General features: G+C 47.2%; 2 protein-coding genes across 2 annotated transcripts in view; one reads left to right on the forward strand and one right to left on the reverse strand.

Moving 5' to 3' along the window:
• Nucleotides 1-4,931: 4,931 nt before the first annotated feature.
• Nucleotides 4,932-19,426, reverse strand: part of KIF3A (kinesin family member 3A) — a 71,290-nt gene continuing 56,795 nt past the window's right edge. Inside the window, exon 17 of the mRNA XM_088023260.1 lies at nt 4,932-5,008. Within this exon, the coding sequence (XP_087879386.1) occupies nt 4,966-5,008 (43 nt within the window). The 3' untranslated portion in view covers nt 4,932-4,965. The remainder of the gene's footprint in view (nt 5,009-19,426) is intronic.
• IL4 (interleukin 4) lies at nt 6,089-13,949 on the forward strand. Its single transcript, XM_028103636.2, has 4 exons — nt 6,089-6,223; nt 6,494-6,541; nt 11,470-11,592; nt 13,857-13,949. Exons 1-4 carry the CDS (start codon nt 6,089-6,091, stop codon nt 13,947-13,949), a joined length of 399 nt encoding a protein of 132 aa, XP_027959437.1.

Consider the following 19,426-nt stretch of genomic DNA (forward strand, 5'->3'; position numbering starts at 1 on the left):
CCTCCCTCCCCCCTCCCAGCAGCGTGGCAGTGCCGTGGTCCTTTCTTGTCCCCTCTCTCCCAGAGCCCCTGGGCCGGTACCGTCCTTCCCCTGGGCTTCCTCACCGCCTGTGTCTACAACCCTCAGCTCGTGGTCCCTCTGCCTTCCCTCGGAAACTGCAGCTCCCAAGCCAGAAACCTGGGCCCTCTGGGTCTGCCTGCTCTTCCTCACCCCCATATTCAGCCCATCCCAAGTGAGATGATGATGGTGATGGTGATGGCGATAGCTGGCATTCACCAGGCAACACACCAGACAGACACTGTATTTACTGCCTCATATAATCTTCCCACACCCCTATTATTAGCCCAGTTTGACAGAGAAGCCTGGGCAGGGAAACTTCCCCAAAGTCATCCCAAGACCGAGTGGCAGAGCTGGGACTCACAGGTAGCAGGCCACGCTGACCGCAGGGCACGTGGCCTTCCGGGACACTGCACTGCTGGGAGTCACTCTCAGACCCACGGCTCCCAGTGCCCCACGCAATCCGAGATCCGTGGTCCATGCCCCACCATCCCTGCCAGCTCCCAGCTCCGAGCTCGAGCTCGAGCTCCTTCTGATGGTGACGGCAGTGCTCCAGAAGCTTCCCCTCCCAGGCCTGGGGCTTGCTCAGTGTCTCCAGGACCCAGAGAAGCCCTTCTGGCCTTCCATGAACTGTCCCCCTGCCCCCCCGGCTAAGGCCTACTTACTCCAATCTCTACGAAATAGCCCTCCTTCGGAGGAGCCTTACTTTGTCACGAATAAGCCTGGGAGGAGCTGCGTGTTGTCCCACTGAGCTGATGGAAGAGGAGGGAACAGAACAGGTGCAGGGCTCAGGGCAGGACAGGGCCATGGGGATGGCTGGTGCGGCAAGGGCCGGGAACCCGGGCTGCTCTGCTCAACCCCCACCAGTCCCTCTTCTCCAGGGAGCTATGGACAGTGGGAGGAGGCAGATGCCCCCTTCCTGTGCCCTTGGGCTGGGAGGGGAGCTGGGGTGTCCTCCTGGAGCCCTGCTGGGGGTGTCTTGACACGGCTGAAGCAGGAGCTCTGAGACCCCTTGGGCTGCAGCCTCAGCTGTGTGCTCTGGAACTCCAGACCAGCAGTGGGGGCCCCAGGGTCAGCGGCCCTTCCTGTGGGTTCTTTCTTTAGGGTCCTGGGCCCAGCCTGCTCCTCCATCCTCTCAACATTTTCATAAACACCTGCTTTTCTGCATGGAGTGCTCTCTGCATAAGGTGCCCAGGACTATCTATTTCCTGCGGTGACTCCAGAGACCTAAGTATGAGGGCCGCCGGGCAGCAACCAACGGTGACCCTTCCAAACAAGGATAAGGCCTCAATGACTAAGGAGACACATCCAGGAGGGACATGTGTGGGATAGTGTCCCAGGGGCAAAACCTCCACTGGCCCTGCCCAGACTCGGCTTGGCCTAACAGATTAAGTACCACAGTCATGTGACCAAGCAAAGTTATGATTAATAATGATGACAGTAATAATAACAACAATGCTGTCACTGACAGAGCACTCAGTACATGCCAGGCACTATTCTGACAACTTAGAAACACCAACTTATTTGTTCCTCACAACAACCACATGAAGCAGGTGCCGCTATCGCCCCCACTTTACGGAGGAGGCTGAGAAAGGCAAGGAGCCAGCCCTGTCGGGAGGCCCGGCCTGCCGTGCGCTGAGGCAGCCTCCAGCAGTAGCCACACCTTGGGGAGTGATGGGTGCCGAACACTCTGCACAGAACCTCTCACGCACTTCTCGCAGGAATCTTAGGAGGGGCAGCCACATTATTCCCATGGCACAGCTGAGGAGACTGAGACCCAGAGAGAGTTAGTGAGCTCCTCATGGTCATAGAGTTGACAAGTGGTTTGTTTGCTGGACCCCAAAACCCAGTGTTCAAAACCGTTATATTCTAGGGTCTGAAGGGAAAGCTCTGAGGCCACACAGGAGCCAGGGCTGGTTCTCAGCGCTCATGCAGGCCAAAGGGAAGGGGGTCTATGACTGACACAGCCAGAACCCAGCAGAGTGGTCACCTTCCCCCTGGGCTCCGGTGCCTGCCCGCCTGCCTTGTGTAATCACTACGCACAAGTCCTGAAGGCTGGGAGAGGCGGGTGGTGGCTGTTCTCCTCCTGGATGAGCAGGCCCCATCTCCCAGGACTCTGTCCAGCCAGCCACAGGCACAGCTGCCATGGGCCACATTGCAGGGACGATGGGTCCTTTTCTCCTACCCCGTAAGGGGGCCTTCTGGTCACCCTTTGATGTTCTGGAAAGTTTACCCTTCTTTCCCTGGCCTTATCTAACCACTGAAACAAAACAAAACAAAGAAGCTTTATTCTGTTTCTGAGCTACTGCCTCCTGTATTACATACCTCTTCTGCCCCCACAGCCTTAAACCTGGGGTGTAGCCCTCAGCGAAGGCATGCACTCACAAAAACAACTGCTGAGTACATGGACAGCTTTGAATCCTGCTGACCTCCCCTCCTGTCCAGTTCTCCCTCAACCCCAAAGCTCTGAGACATGTGCTCTGCACCCTGGACTTCCCTCTGGGGTGTCTGCACTTCAAGGTTTTAAATTCCTCAAAAACTTGGACCTTCCCTCAGAAACAGAGTATGGACCATTTACTTCAAACAATAGTTAATCTGGATTCGAAGTCTGCACCTATTCTGGAAGGAACTCTGTCTCCCCATCTCTGTAGTGAAGACCTCACTTACCCTAGCAAAGAAACAAATAACCCAATTAAAAAATGAGCAAAGGACCTAAATGGCCATTTTTCCAAAGAAGATATGTGAACGGCCAATAGACGCATGAAAAGATGCTCATCATCATTAATCGTCAGGGAAATGCAAATCAAAACCACAATGAGATACCCCTTCACCCCTGTTAGAATGATTATTATCAAAAAGGCAAGAAGCAACAAGTGTTGACGAAGACCTGGAGAAAAAGGAACCGTCGTGCACTGTTGGTGGGAATGCAAACTGGTACAGCCACTGTGGAAAACAGTATGAAAAATCCTCAAAAAATTAAAAATACAAATGCCACATGATCCAATAATTCTACTTCTGGAAATACATCCAAAGGATATGAAAACACTCCATCGAAGATATATATGAACTCCTATGTTCATAGCAGGTTTATTTACAATAGGTCAAGACATGGAAACACGCCAAGTGTCCACTGATGGATGAATGGATAGACAACTTGTACACACACACACATGCACACACACACAGGAATATTATTTGGCCATAAAAAGGAAATCTTGCCATGTGTGACAACATGAATAAGTCTTGAAGGCATTATGCTAAGTAAAATGTTAGAGAAAGACAATACTGTATGATCTCACTTATATGTGGAATCTAAAACACACACACACACACACACAAAACCAAACTCATAGAAAAAGAGATGAGATTTGTGGTCACCATAGGGGGCAGAGGAAGGGGGAATTGGATGACAGTGGTCAAAAGGTACAAACTTCCAGTTATAAGATGAATAAGTGCAGGGGATGTAATGTACAACATGATGACTGTAATTAACACTGCTGTATGGCATATTTGAAAATTGTTAGAGTAAATCCTAAGACTTCTCATCACAAGGGAAAAGCATTTTTCTTTTTTTGTTGTATATAAATGAGATGATGGATGTTAACTAACCTTATGGTAATCATTTCATGATATATGTAAGTTAAATTGTTATGCTGTATACCTTAGACCCATACAGTGCTTATTGTCAATAATATCTCAATAAAACTGAGAAAAAAAAGAAATACCTATTCACAAATTTTTAAAAAAACAACAACAACACTGGGGCGCCTGGGTGGCTCAGTCGGTTGAATGTCTGCTTTCAGCTCAGGTCATAATCCCAGGGTCCTGGAATTGAGCCCTGCGTCGGGCTCCGGGCTTGGCAAGGAGTCTGCTTCTCCCTCTCCCTCTGCATCTCTCCCCTGCTCGTGTTCTCCCTCTCTCCCTCTCTCCCTGCCTCAAATGAATAAATAAAAAAAAATCTTAAAAAAAAAAAATCTTAGGGGCACCTGGGTGGCTCAGTTGGTTAAGTGTCCGACTCTTGATCTCAGGGTCGTGAGATCGAGCCCCACGTTGGGCGCTGCACTGGGTATGGAGCCTGCTTAAGATTCTCTTTCTCCCTGTCTCTATCCCTCCTTCCACCACGTGCTCTAATAAAACAAAACAAAACAAAAAACTTACCCAGAGAGATCTGGCCTTTGTCCCAGCTCTTGGGAGGTAACTTCTAAAACCCTAGAATAAAGAATTTGGTTGGCCTTTGTTGCCAGTTCCTGGGAAGGAGCCCAAAATCCTTGGGACTTCCCAAGTCATAAGAGTGTCCAGGCCCTGAGAGTTTATGCTAATTAGGTAACTCAGGGTGGGGACCAGCATCACCAGGAGCCCATAGCGGTATCAAGCGCAGGGCCAATGATCCATCAATTGCACCTGCAGAACAACACACCAGTGAAACTCTGGACACCGAAGCTCAGGTAAGCTGCCCCGCTTGGGAGTCCCCTGCGCGTTTTCACACACCAAGGTGCTGGGGAGGCAGCACGTTCTGACTTGATGGGGAGAAAACAGAGGAAGCTTCGTGTTTGGGACCCTGCTAGCCCTCACCCGCTGTCTGTTCTGTTGGCTCGGTGGTGCTGGTATCCTTTTCCTGTAACACAGTTATAACCTGTGGGTCACTCTGGCAAATTACAGAACCTGAGAAGGTAGTGTGAACTTTAGAATTTGTAGCTAATTCGTCAAAAGGGAGGGCGGACTGGGGACCCTCGAAATTTGCAGCCGGTGTCCAAAGCGAGGGCAGTCTTGTGGAGGCCATGCCCTTAACCTGGGAGGTGTAGTACAGCGTAACTCCACACAGTCTGCGTCGGAAGTCATTGCTCTGAGTTTGGCAAACTCATGCTACGGTCCAGCAGAAGGATCCAAAATATGATCGCAGGGCCTTCCTCATACACTTATCTGGATCCTGTCCTTCACGGAGCACAAGGCACTGTAAAAAGATCCAAGGCACGGAAACAACTTAGCAGTACTCTTTCCTACGTGACCTGAGAAAATCAGTAGGGAGAGGAAGGTCAGAGAGCAGGAAAAGGGAGGGGATGGAATAGAGAAGCCAAGTCTCGGGAGGAAAAAGCCGAGCGGTGCTAGGGCACAGGAATCCCGCTCCAGCTGAGTGAGCAGTGGGGGTGTGAGGACCACACCGGGGCCACAGGAATTAGACTAAGGCAGCAGGGCAGGTTGTGGGGCATTGACAAAGACAACTGGTTTGTAAACCAGGAAGATTATGGTTCTTTTTCATTAGCTGAGGATGTATTTAAGTTCCATTTACAAAGTGGTCATTCCTGAAACCTCGAGATAGACAGGGTTTGACGAGGGCCCCTGCATTGCTAAGGACCTGTGGACCTGATGTGACCCAGACTAAGCCCCACCTGGTGGCACCAGTCTTTTGCCCAAGTCCTAAACCTGAAGGAATGGCATGCCTGAGTGCTGGGACAGGAGAGAGTCTGTGCCCATTACTTTCCTTCTACCTAGAGAAAGAGCCCCAGATCAGCTTTTCCACAAGAGGAGAGTTTCCAAGATGCCACCCATACTTGGAAGACGCCAGGCTGAAACACTATTCAAGTCAAACTTTCTTGTTATTACTCTATCTTTCCCCAGGAGGACTGCACTAAAACAAATTCGGACACCTGTGGCCTCTTCCTTCTGTGCAAACAAAAAGCCAGCAGCAACCCCAAGCTGATAAGATTAATCTAAAGAGCAAATTATGGTGTAATTTCCTATGCTGATACTTTGTAGTTAATTTTAAAAAAAGGTTTCATTTTCCTATTGGTATGATTTCACAGGAACATTTTACCTGTTTCTGTGAGGTATTTTTTCTCCTGGAAGAGAGGTGCTGATTGGCCCCAAATGACTGACAACCTGGTGTAACGAAAATTTCCAATTTCCCTCATTTTCCCTCAGTTTCAGCAATTTTAAAATCTATATATAGAGATATCTTTGTCAGAATTGCATTGTGAGCCTCTCCTAGTAAACTGATTTGTCTCATATTGTCACTGAAAACAGAGATCTATTAATGGGTCTCACCTCCCAACTGATTCCGACTCTGGTCTGCTTACTAGCACTCACCAGCACCTTTGTCCATGGACATAACTTCAGTATTGCCATTAAAGAGATCATCAGAACGTTGAACATCCTCACAGCGAGAAACGTGAGTACGCTATCAGGCACCATCTCTCCAGGTGTTCTGGAGATGCCGTGGGTACTTAGACTATGAGAACTATGAGAAGAACATCACAGCTTCCAGAGAAGTTGGTGGTTGGTGGTTGGTGACAGACAGGGAGCAGAGCAGAGATTTCTCTGCAGGAGTTTTTTGTCCTGAGGGCAGTTTGCTTGGTTGGAGGGAGTGACAGCTGCCTGGCAAGGGTCCCCCTGTACAGTTGGAAGTGACTCTGTCTCTTGCCCTCTCGTTCCGGGCCAGGACTTGTGCATGGAGCTGACCGTCACTGACATCTTCGCTGCCCCAAAGGTAAGAGCTGTCCCAGGGTCTGCTTTGTTTGGCACATGAGTGACTTGGGAGAGGAAAGCCATCCACAGGTGTTTGAACAAGAAACTTTTTTTTTAACAGAAAGTGAACAGACCCAAATTAACTACAAGGTGTTAGATGTTTTTAAGAATGAAAATTCTGATCTTTACTCTCAAGCATGTTTTAGTGTTTCTGGTTTCACTTGATTTAGAAGATGTATAATGGAAAGCTTGGATTTTTGTGACCCTAATTCCAAATCCTGGTCAAGGAACAGTTCCTTCGTTTCCTCCTTTATCCCAGCCTAGTACCTGGAATACAGGAGGCGCTCAATAAATGCTTGTTGAAGGAGAGTTTTTCTGGCCTGCACATTTCTGAAAAACCAAATAGTGTCACAAAAAGAGATAGGGAGATTACAGGTCGAGGGAGCTTTCATTTTGTCTAAGAGACTTCCTATGGCAACAGAGAAGGTATCGCCAGAGCCCCTCCTTTTCTGCAGCCTGGTCATCTAACAGCCCACTGGCTCCGGGGGCGGCTCTCCGGAGACCTTCCGCTGCAATGTCCTGCCAAGCCCCTTCCAGCCCAGTCCAGAACTGCCCTGCCACACGGGGGTCCCACACATCCCTGGCCCTGGCTGCTTGGGCATCTCGCCTTTCCGCCTCCGGCACCGTCTCACCCCCGCCCCTCTATCTTTAGTGGGAGGAGACAGATTTGACAGCTGATAGTGCATTTTCTCTGACAAACATATGACTACAGCCATGTCAATAGGTTTGTGCACATCAGTTCCTGTTTTCATGGAAACACAAGACTGAGAATGAAAAACCCAAAGCTTCAATTTGCCAGTGGTCTCCTAACCGCCTGCTTTCCACGCGGCCTAGAGGGGACGGGGTGGCCGGGAGGGTAGCTGCGCAGGTTAGCACAGCCACACCCCAACAGCCAGGCCACAGAACACCCCCGTCCTGCTTTGTGAGGAAAACTGCTCCTCGGGCTTTGTCTGGACCATTTCATCTCATTAAACGTTAGTCCAGGAATCTGATAGACAATACTATGTAATACCGTGATATAATCAATATATATGATGTAATATTAATGCGTAATGTATCTTATTCTTTAATATTATATATTACATAATTTTGTCCTTTAGAATCTCATCCTGTTTCAGACTCTGTCCATCAGGAGGCTGGAAGGACTTGGAGATTTTATATACACATAGAAGTATATAGTATATAAATATAATCTATTAACATTTTATATACATAAGAAACAGCCAGGAGTCCACTGGGCTGTCTCCTGGGTTCCCAGATGGCATCGCGCTGCCGAGAGGGTTCCATCAAAGCCAAGGGCTGGGCCCCAAAGTGCTGAGCATCTCGAAGTGACACGGCCTGTGGCGTTAGCCACGGTTTTGCCATTAACTAGCTATGTGCCCTTTGGCCAGTGTCCGTATCTCCTTGTGCTTCGGTTTCCACATGTGAAGATATGAAAGTGATTTTGAAAGTTGGTTGGAATCCAATTCTTGACTTAGTGGAAAGTGTTACTGTAAAATGATATAACTCTTGGTTAAAGGCAAAAACTGGTTACAGAGGAGCAGTAATTCTAAGAAGGAGGGGCCGGTAGCTGGAAAAGATCCAAGCCTCTGTGACTCCAGTCTGGGCCAGCTCTAGGTGACCAGGCCAGTCTCATCCTCGCTGAGGCGCAGGCCGGGCTGCACCACCTTTCTGCTGTTCGTGGCCATTCTCTTCATCAGGTATCACACGGCCCCTCACCTGGGTAGACGTCTGCTGAAGCGAGTCCTCACCGTCTTCCCTCAGGCCTTCCTCCAACTGCTTCTATTCCTCCTGGATTACACCAATCTCCTTCTTCCATTTTTTCTTTTCCTCCAAGATATTACAGATATTACAGAATAAGGAAGATTACAGATATTACAGGATAAGGAAAGGCTGTTATTTTAAAAACGCACCAAGGTGGCATGTGGCAGGAAAAGTTACTTCTTTGTGTCCCCAAAGAAGGACACCTTTCCAAAATCCAAGATTTTGGATATCAATTTTCTTTCTTTGGGGAATCAAGAATTCTATTATCTCCAAGTCGGGTGGGATCCTGTTCTTGGAAGTTGCTGGAAAGACAGTGCAGACCTGAGTCCTGGACTTCACAGGCAATGCCGGCCCAGTATCTCTGAAACTAAGGTGGTCTGAGAAAGAGTGAAGTGGAAAACAAGCAAGCTGGCTGGTCTGTGACGGATTTCTTGGGTAGACCATTAGTGGGAGGTATTTCCTCCTTTCCAAAGAGAGATCAAGTCCATGATTCCTCAGAGTTCTACACCAACTCTCAAATCCTTTTTTTTTTTTTTTAAGTAGAAGTAAAAGACTTTCTCATGTATGGCACTGGCTCACTAAATTCGGGCCGAGTTGGGGATAATGAGTACAACACAAGGACTGGACGTTTATGGCCCAATATGAAGCTAGTCAAGAACCATGTTAGAAATCTAACAGCGTCTCTGCCACAGAAGCAGCCCTAGATGGGGTTCCACCCTTTGCTGATGTTCCCGTGAGTGCTGGGCTTCTTTCTAGCATAGGCCTAAGCTCCCCTTTTCAGTCTCTTTTCCTGAGCAGTCCTAAACTGCAAGGTCCACTAGGCTGTCGGAGTGTGCCCCCTGAGCTACGCACGACACCCTCACATGGCAAAACCTGGACGAGCAGCCGCCAGCCATCGGTACGGGGTAGGATCCTGTAGCTGCAATTCCAATGGAACTAAAACTTTAAGGTCTTCACGAAAACTGCCTTGAGAATTAGTTCTTTTGAAGTTTTTCCATTTCATTCAAACTCTTTTCAATTCCTATTTTATCCTAACTGCCTTTAGAAAACCCTTTCAAGAATCTGTCTAGAGGGTGTTTTCCTGTATTACAGGCCATATACTCAAAACTAAGGCAGTTTAATTTCTAGGCTCTAAGCTAAAGTTTTAGAAAAGTCTCATGAGATTTTGATGAAAAAAATAAGCAAAGGGCCTCTTCTCTTTTTGGTCTTCTTGAATCTCATTGTTCTCTCTCCAGCAGCACAGTTATCTGTCTAAATGTACAGACACAGCTTAGCATCTGCCTTCCCCTTGGCTTCACCACCTCTGCTTACCCACTAAACGTCCAAAGATATGGAGACTGATGGGGGTTTCTTGACTCTCACAGCCCAGAGATACTGGTGTTGCTCTCAAATTTCCAACTACAGTCAGAGCCCAGGAGGGCTCTTGGCCGGTTCATTAAGTGCATGTGCTTCCAAAGAAAGGCCTTGCTAATGGGCCATCAAGGCCCACAGGGCAATGGGGAAGCTTTTGTAGCCTAAGGTTCTAGTACCTGAGTCTGGGTCTAGATCTTCCTGGAAAAACCCTAAATATGAAATGCACTTCTAGAATTTAGCCTAAAGAAATAAAAGATGAACACAAAGATTTACACAGATGACTCACTGCCACTTTATTTTACAGAAGCAAAAAACTGCAATGGTAGGGTATTACCCAATTATGGTACAAATATGCTGTGGGCTTCCATGCGGCTCTCAATCCCATGTTCTTATATTCTACTGAACGACTTAATGTTTGTACTATGTATTGTGTAAAAAGGCTACAAAACAGTATCAACAGTTGGTCCCCATTTTTAAAAAAGTATTTTTAAAAATGGGAAGATATTTCTCAAGATATCAACAGTTATCTCTGGCTGGTGGGATTGAGTGAATGCATTTTTGCTGAATATGTATTACCTTTACAGTAAACATATATTACCTTAATAATCAGAAAAAAATATGCAAGAACTTTAAAAGCTGCCCTGACAGTACTTCTCATCTAAATCCCCTGGTGGTTTATGTTAATGTACATTTTGATTCAGGATTTCTGGGGGCAGGCGTGCGACTCTGCATTTCTAACAAGCTCCCAGGTGATGTCCATGCTGCTGCTTCCTGGACCACACTTTGGGGGGCAAGGGACTAACGCATGTCCTCGCAGAGGCTGGAGACAGCTTGATCTGAGCTGGTTCAGGCTCAAACTAAGACTGCTCTCCACACTCCATGCTTTCATTCTTCAGTGCCAAGTGAGAGGACATACCAGGCCTGATTCAGACGGAGTCACGATCCCTCTGCCAGGTTCCCAAAAAGAGCTATTTTCCCACCTGTACATTCCCTCATCTAAGGCCCAAACATCCCTAGGAAGAGCCATGTGGCCAGACCCACATCTGGGCTGCAGCATTCCACGGAGGTTCTGGCGCTGCACCTCCTAGGCCAAAGGCCTCTTCCAGAAGCTGTGTCCACAGCCCAGCTCAATTACACCCTCTCCCAGAAGCTTCCTCTGATCTCTCGCCTAGCTGTGATCTTGGCATGCCTCTCCAGCTATATGGGCAGATGTCTCATCTCACACGGACCCTGAGCTTTGCACACACTGCCATCTCTCAGGGGGTGGGCTAAATGGAGAGTGCGGCCCAAAGCACCAGTGTCCTGGCCACAGGATGGGCACTCATTTATTCAACAAGCTTGTAGGATTTCCAGGGAAACCTGGACTTTAAAATCTTACAGCAATGAGACAGAGCACAGTCTGACGACAAGCTCATGTAGGCTTGCATGGTGAAGAGAAACGGACATAGATCACGGGCAGAGACAGATGGTTCTAGACTCAAATCCCCACTCTGTCATTTACTTAGCTGAGTGCCTTTACTAAGGTAGCCTTTCAGCAAAATTGTCTAAGGGAAAAGAGAAGTTTGCTGCATTTGTAGGTAATTGGAAGAGGTCCTTTATTGGGACCAGCAGCCTTCATTCACATGAAAGGAATATCTGAATACCTGATCCAGAGTTGAGCAAACTCACTTTCTCCACTTGTCCTCCTGAAAAGAAGCAATCACAAGGAAAACTGTCTCTCCCATGTTCAAAACAGAGGTAGTGCATGGCTAACCATGGCATTTCTCTTTCTAGAACACAACTGAAAAAGAAATCTTCTGCAGAGCTACAACTGTGCTTCAGCAGCTCTCTACACACAATTGCTACAACAAACTCCTTGGAGGACTTCACAGGAACCTCAGGAAAATGGCAAACATGGTAAGCTGAATCATGCCGACCCCTTGGCTCCTGACGGACAGCAGCCTGACTCCTAATCATTCCTCCTTAAGAGTCATAATACCCTTGATTAATCAACCCATTCATTCACTCAGCAAATATTTGTTGAGGCTCTGTGAGTGCAAGGTGCTGTTGTAGGCACTGGGGATACAGTGCCTGCTCTCACAGAATGTTCTAGTGGGGGAGTTAGAAAAGCAAACAAACATGTAATATTATGTCCAGTAGTGATAAGTGCTATGAAGAAAAATAAAGGAATAAAGAATAATAGGGGTCATGAGGGAAAGGGCTGAGGTTGGTGACATCATCTGAGCAAATATTTGAATTAAGTGAAGGAGCAGGCTATATGACTAACTGGGGAAAGAACATTCCAGGCAGAGGAAATAGCTGTGCAAAGGCCCTGAGATAGAAATGAGGTTCACGTGTTCAAAGATCAGCAGGAAAGCCAGGGTGGCTGGATCAGATTGAGCAAAGGGGATTTTAGTAGATCACACATGGTCTCTGGATTCTACCCCAAGTATGGCAGGATTTACCCACAGGGTTTTGAGCAGAACAGAGAGTACAATCTGATTTATGTGATTTAAAATGATCACTCTGGCTGCCGTGTGGTAAATAAACTGACGAGGGCTAAGCAGGGAAATAAGCTGCCCTACTGGGAGGCCATCACAGTAATCCAGGTTGGAGGTAATAGTGGTTTCAACAGACTGGGAGCAATAGAGGTTGTTAGATTTGGGATATAACTAAAAATAGAGCCAGAAGACCCACTGTGAGGGGTGAGGGAATGAGTAAAAGGTGGCTTCTTGGTTCCTAGCTTGAGTCTTTTGGGAGATGGTTGGTGCCTAGAAAACTGGGCACAAAGCAGGGCTGGAGGTTGAGCACATGATTAGGAGTTCGATTGATCAATACTAAATTTGAGGTACCTCTTGGACAGCCAAGTGGAGATGCTGAGACTGCAGGAAAAGTCTGAGGCTTTGGGGAGAGGTCAGAACTCGTGATATAAAATGAAGAGTCCTCAGAAAGATGTTATTGAAAGTCCTAGATCTGAATGACATAGAGAGATCCAAGGACTGAACCCAGAAGTACTCTCACAGAGGTCAGGAGAAGAGGTCCAGCAAAAGAGACGGAGAAGTAGACAGTGAAGTAGGAGGAAACCGAAGAATGTGTGGTGCCCCAGAGAGCCAGTGAAGAAACTCTTAATAAGGAGCGATCCAATGTGTCAAATGTACCTGAAAGTCAAGTCGGATGAAGATGAGAATGGCCACTGGATCTGGAATGAGAGCCTGACTGGAGCAGGTTGCACAGAGAATGCCAGTGGGAAGGAGTGAAAAGAAAGGGGCAGTGAGTATAGGAAACTCTTTTGAGATGTTTTGCTATTTGACTGCAGAGAAATGGAACAGGAGACAAAGGGCACAAGTGAGTAAGGGAAGTTCTTTTGAGGTGGGCATATATCCAGTGTGTTAATACACCAGCAGGAATGATCCAGCGGAGAGGGGAGAACTGATAGCCTGGGAGAGAGGCAGAGCCCAGAACAGATGTTATCTAGCGTCAAATGGAGGAACTGGGGACAGTCATCCCCTTGCTGGGCGTGTCACCTGGTTTTTAAGGGAAGGTAAAGGAATAAGGGAGCTGACACTACACTTGTTCTGTTTTAATCCTTTTAATTATCCTATAAAGTAGGCACAATTTTCCCCATTTACCAAGGGAGGAAACTGTAGCTTTCATAAATGAAGCAGTTTGCCCTAAGCAATGCAATTAAAAGTTGACAGAGCTGAGGTCCAGACTGAAGCAGTGACCTGGGGTAGGTACCTGAAATTCTTTCCACCTGAGGTGCTGTCAAGCTGGAGGGTTGCTGTTTATGGGCAGGGGTGCAAATGGAATGAACCTCTCTCTCCGCAGTCCAGGTGGCCATGCAGAAGGCCCAGTACGGCAGCAGGCAGGTCTGAGCCTCCCCCTCATGTTACAGCCCCAGGCGGCACCTAGCTGTGGCACAGCTCTCCAGAGTCTGCGGCACCCCCCAGAGATACACAGTTAGTAACCATTTCTAGGAGTTTATTAGCATGCACAGAAGACCAGCAAACCGTGCTGGCCTCGTGGCAGAGACAGACTCCCAGTCAGACTAGACTGGAGGCCCTGTTTGGAAAGAACTATTCGGGTGGCAAGTGCCAGAGGAGGCCTGACTCAAGTGGGCAGGCATGAAAGACAGACTCAGTGACTCAGCAATGCAAGCTAATGAAATGTTTCTTTTGCAGACCTGTTCGGTGAATGAAGTCAAGAAGAGTACACTGAAAGACTTCTTGGAAAGGCTAAAAGCGATCATGCAAAGGAAATACTACAGGCACTGAAGCTGAATATTTTAATTTATGAGTTTTTAATAGCTTTATTTTAAAAATATTTATATATTTATAACATTATAAAATAAAGTATATGCAGAATCTAACAACGTGATGTCACTTCAATGGCACTGGCTATATTTACTGGACAACTTTTAGGGAAACCAATTTAATTTACTAAGAGACTAAAATTGGTATAGAAGTAAAAGAAGAAAAACCGTTCCCCTCTCAAGGAGGTCCCTTCCAGAGGGGGACGTAAGGCACAAAATGATTAAAGAATACAAGGCCACGCACGAGGTACCTGATAGGAGAGCGTGCAGAGTGGGTCCATGAGTACTATTAACCACCAACTATCCTGAATAAAAAAAGGTGTTAACTGGATGCTTAGACAATCCTCCCCCCTGGCCCACAGCCGTTACACTGAGTCAGGGGGGCAAGGAGGATGGAACTCCGGCACACTACACGGCTCTGCGGTGAACAATATTTAAAGTCCTCATGATGTAAATTCCCTTGATTTTCAAGTCCTAGAACCAACCAACCAACAAAGCATGGATGACTTAGTTGTAATCACAGAACAGACTGTGAATGCTACCAACCTGACGATACAAAAGGTACAGCTGCCTCTTCCAGGGATGGGGCCCGTAGGCGTTCAGAACAGTCCGGCGTTTGACAGGCCAGCCTAGCCTGGCTGCAATAGAGCGTCTATCAAAACTAGGCTGTCCCGAACCCCTGGTCGTACAAGCGTTTACCTTTATAACGAGAAGGTTGGGAAAGCACCAACATCTGCATGTGGCGTGGGCCCAGGCCAACTTCGAGGAGCTCGCGCGGTGAGACCTAAAGTCCCTGTGAGATTGTCTAAAACGAAATAAGCACGTCAGCAGGGCCTATGGTGGTTCCGTGTGTGTTAAGTGTGCTTGTGACAGGATCAAGTGTGCTTTCCTTATCGAGGAGCAGAAAATCGTTGTCCAAGTGAGGAATGCACAGGCACAGAGTCCGGAAGCTAATTTTAAAAAATAAAGCTTTTTTGAGCAATAAAAAAAATCAAAAGGCTTAAAAAAAAAATACAGCTGAAAATGGTTGAGAGGTAAAAGCAGAAAGGAAGAAAGGTAGGGTACTAACACCCCCAGCTCACTTGGGGAAGGGATTGGTTGAACAATACGGTCTAAGGATGATGGAATAAGAACAAGAGATTTGGGCGCCTGGATGGCTCAGTCGGTTAAGCGACTGCCTTCAGCTTAGGTCATGACGCTGGAGTCCTGGGATCGAGTCCCACATCGGGCTCCCTGCTCGGCAGGGAGTCTGCTTCTCCCTCTGACCCTCTTCCCTCTCGTGCTCTCTCTCATTCTCTCTCTCTCAAATAAATAAATAAAATCTTAAAAAAAAAAAAAGAACAAGAGATTTAAGTATTCAAAACTACACAGGTAATACAAGGCCTACAAATAACTTACTATAAAAAAATTTGGAAGGGGTAGGACAAATGAGGTAAACCCTCACTTTTCAAGAGGGAAATTAACACATACTATCCAACGCTGGAGAAGCAAAAACTAGTTGGCAAGAGTGGTCATTAGATGATGCTGTAGCTGGGGATGGGAACATGGGAGCTAACTGTCCTACTCTGCTTTTATGCACGTTTTTAAGTTTTCATTAAAAAAGTGGGGGGGGCATAGTGAGTGAATTGAGAAATCTTTGTTTTGGAATTATGCTAGTAGCCACCATAAAAGCTAGAAACAAAAAAGGGAAGGTGGTTTGTTGGGAATAGGACTTGGAATAAGAACCAGTGAAAGCAAGACAGAAGACTGTTGGCTTTCCATGTTAAGTCTGTGACCATGTGCATAAATGAGAAAATGTTTTTAAAAAATTAAAGAACTAAAGTTAAAAAGACAGACCATAACAAATATTGGCAAAGATGTAGAAAAGTTGGAACTCTCATATATCGCTGGTGTGAGAGGGAAATGGTACAGCCACTTCGGAAAATGGTGTGACAGTTTCTCAAAAGGTTAAACACAGTTACTCTATGACCCAGCAATTTTAATCCAAGAAAACTGAAACACGTCCACACAAAAATCTCTACACCAACGTCCATCACAGCATTATCCATAACAGCAAAAAAGTAGAAACAACCCAAATGTCAATCAACTGATCAAAGAATAAACAAACTATGGTATTCCTATGCAACAAAATATTACTTGGCAGTAAAAAGAAATGAAGTACTGATATACGCTACAGTATGGATGAATCTTGCAAACACCAGGCTAAGTGAAAGAAGTCAGACACAAAAGACTATATACAGGGGCGTCTGGGTGGCTCAGTCGTTAAGCATCTGCCTTCCACTCCGATCATGGTCCCAGGGTCCTGGGATCGAGCCCCACATCGGGCTCCCTGCTCCACGAGAAGCCTGCTTCTCCCTCTCCCACTCCCCTTGCTTGTGTTCCCTCTCTCACTGTGTCTCTCTCTCTGTCAAATAAATATTTTTTTTAAAAGAGGCTATATATGGTATGATTCCATTTATATGAAATGTCCAGAAGAGGCAAATCAATAGAGGGCAAAAGTGGATCAACAGTAGCCAAACTATGGGAGGAGCCCAGTGTCCATCGACTAATGAATGGATAAAGAAGATGTGGTGTGTGTGTGTGATGGAATATTACCCAGCCATCAAAAAGAATGAAATCTTGCCATTTGCAATGATTGGTTGGAGCTAGAGTGTATTATGCTAAGCAAAGTCAGTCAGTCAGAGAAAGAAAAATACCATACAATTTCACTCATATATGGAATTTAGGAAACAAAACAGATGAACATAAGGGAAGGGGGAAAAAAGAGGGAAGCAACTCATAAGAGACTCTTAACAGCAGAGAACAAACTGAGGGTTGATGGAGGGGCTGGGAGTGGGGAGTGGACCAGCTAGGTGATGGGCATTGAGGAGGGCACTCGTTGTGATGACCACCGCGTGTTGTAAGTGATGAATCACTAAGCTGTACTCCTGGAACCATATTACACTATATGTTAACTGTAATTTAAATAAAAATTTGGAGGAAAAACAACACAGGTAAAAAGCAGAATACTGGTTGCCAGGGCCTGGGGGGCTGGAGGAATAGGGAGCGACTCCTAATGAACACAACAGGGCTTCTTTTAGGAGAGAGGAAAATGTCCTCATAGTAGATAGTGGTGACAGCTGTGTAACTCTTGCATATACTAAAGACTACTGAACTGTATACTTGAGAAAGATGAATTTGATATAGTATGTGAGCAACTTACAGTATGTATCCTAATAAAGCTGCAATTTTTTTAATTAAAAGGGTAAACAAAAACAGTGGCAAGTTGTTGAAACTTGCCTTTTGAAGCCATGCTCTCTGCAAGAATATGGATCTAGTGGCAGTGAATGAGCACTCGCGTCATCCTCGCTTACACGTATGTGACAAAAATTAATACTGGTACTAAAATTATACCAAAACATGTTACATCTTTTTAACCCTTTCAAAATAAGGGAACAAATCAAAAGCTTAAAGTCTCACCCTGAAACCACAGCCAGTTTCACCCTGCCCACATAAAATACCAGCATGCCAAGGGCAGCAAGTAACGAAGAGAGTCATGGAGCCTTCTAAGGCCATGCTGAAAACTTTAGTTTCCTTTCTTCTTTGATTGAGACTCATTTGCATTCAATGGCTAATGTGAGCTGTAGTCTGCCACAGGATATGAGTTGTGGGTTTTATTTGTGTACGGGGCCAGGATGGTAAGAGGAAAGATTGTTGGGAAGAAAGATTTAGAAGGGGCCATCGGAAGGACAGGTGGGCTCCAGGCAGGTCTGTCATAAGCTTAGTTTCGATGGTTAAGATGCAACTAACATTTCTATTTACTTCCGGACGGGTGGGTCTGGGCTCTGCATGGAAACACCCAATAATGAGCCCTTGAGTTTACCCAGAGAGTGAGAGCACATGAGCTGAGGACGCACATAAAAAGAATTAAGTGAAGAAACAGGGATTAAGTGAAAGGTGAGACAGTTGTCATTTAAGCTCATTCACTTAGGAAACTGAGCAGCGGCCAACGCTTCAGCGGGGGCAGACGTGCCTCTGCCTGGCCCGAATGACACATGAAGTCTCAACTGCTCCGTCCCGGCTATCAGCCATCTACACCCTTTCGCCAATGAATGTATTGTATCTCCGGCATTAGTAGCTAAGAAAACACTTACTGAATAAATGAACAAAAGAAAACATGTTTCACTCAAATCCATGGTTGAATGTCTTTTATTGAAGCATGGGGGGGAGGAAGGGGCTCCTGTTGCTACTGGCTGGTCCACGCCAGTGACCCTCCCCCACATGTCATCTTGGTGGGCCTGTCGGGGTGCCCAAGTCACCTGAGAGTGGGGCACTGCAGCGCAGAGGGCAGTACACACCTTTCTCCCGTAGCGCAGTGCATCCCGGCCTAACAGCGGGCAGGCGGAGCCCCTCTGCTCCTACCGGCTTCCACGGACAGCAAGGCGCACACATGCTCTGCTCCTGGAGCTGATTCCCTGGTTCAATTCCTCAGCTCCAGCTGGAGTTCCAGTCCCAGGTGGAGAACTAAAATCCAGTCCGCTGTCACGCCCAGCGTTTCCCGAACTGGGCTGGCCCCAAGCGCTCAGATGTTTTCTCCTCAGCTCTCCACAGTGCAGCGCATCAGCTCCAGCCTGCCCGTCAACTTCCCTTAGCTGCACTGCAGGCGCTCAGCCATCTGCTCCGCATCTCCTATCAGCCAGTGTCAAACCAAACACAGTCACAGTCTGATGTTTGCTGGGCTGGCCGCACACCTGGGCACCTGCTAGGCAATGTGAGTAAAGAGAAGGGGGGAGCCAGCTGAGAAGACAGGGCGCTGGGCTCCTGTGGCTCAGGCCCGAGCGAGCCTCCAGGGCCCAGGTGTTCACGCCACCTGTTGTCCCAGCCCCCGGCTAGCTAGCCCTTCACAACCTTTCTACCAGTTCTTTCTCTAAAACACAAATGATGTGAGGGACCCACTTAAAATCCCTCTGTGGCTTCCCACTCCCTACTGGCCTATCACTTTCCTTTTCAGGCTCATCGGTGCAGATTGCCTTCTGCCCTATGTCCAGCATCCTACCCGTGCCCCCGGCAGCCAGATTCGTGTTACTCCTGCTGCCCGGGATGCTTTACCCGAAGATGTTGACATCTTCAAAAGCACTTTCCCTGGGAAGAAGCCTCTTCTGACCTTGTGGTCAGGTAGGTATGCGCTAGATACCATCTTGGCTGCTTAGGAAGAACACCAGGACTGGCCGCTCACCATTCCCACTCCTGAATGACAGCCCTCAACATGCTGAGCTGCCATTCTCATTTCCAGGGTCACCTCTCCCTCCTGGGGGAGGCTGGAGCATCGCAAAGACCTTCCACCCAGTACCACATGGGCACACAGTAAATACAGAAGACACCAGTGACGGAGTGGCACAGTTCGTGATGGAGTAGAAATCAAGGCCAACATAATATTTCTGTAATGACTCTGGTACTTTT

This window comes from Eumetopias jubatus, unplaced genomic scaffold (assembly GCF_037043125.1).
Source record: "Eumetopias jubatus isolate StellerSeaLion01/CBP00866 unplaced genomic scaffold, mEumJub1_p1.0 scaffold_5, whole genome shotgun sequence".
Classification (NCBI taxonomy): Eukaryota; Metazoa; Chordata; class Mammalia; order Carnivora; family Otariidae; genus Eumetopias; species Eumetopias jubatus.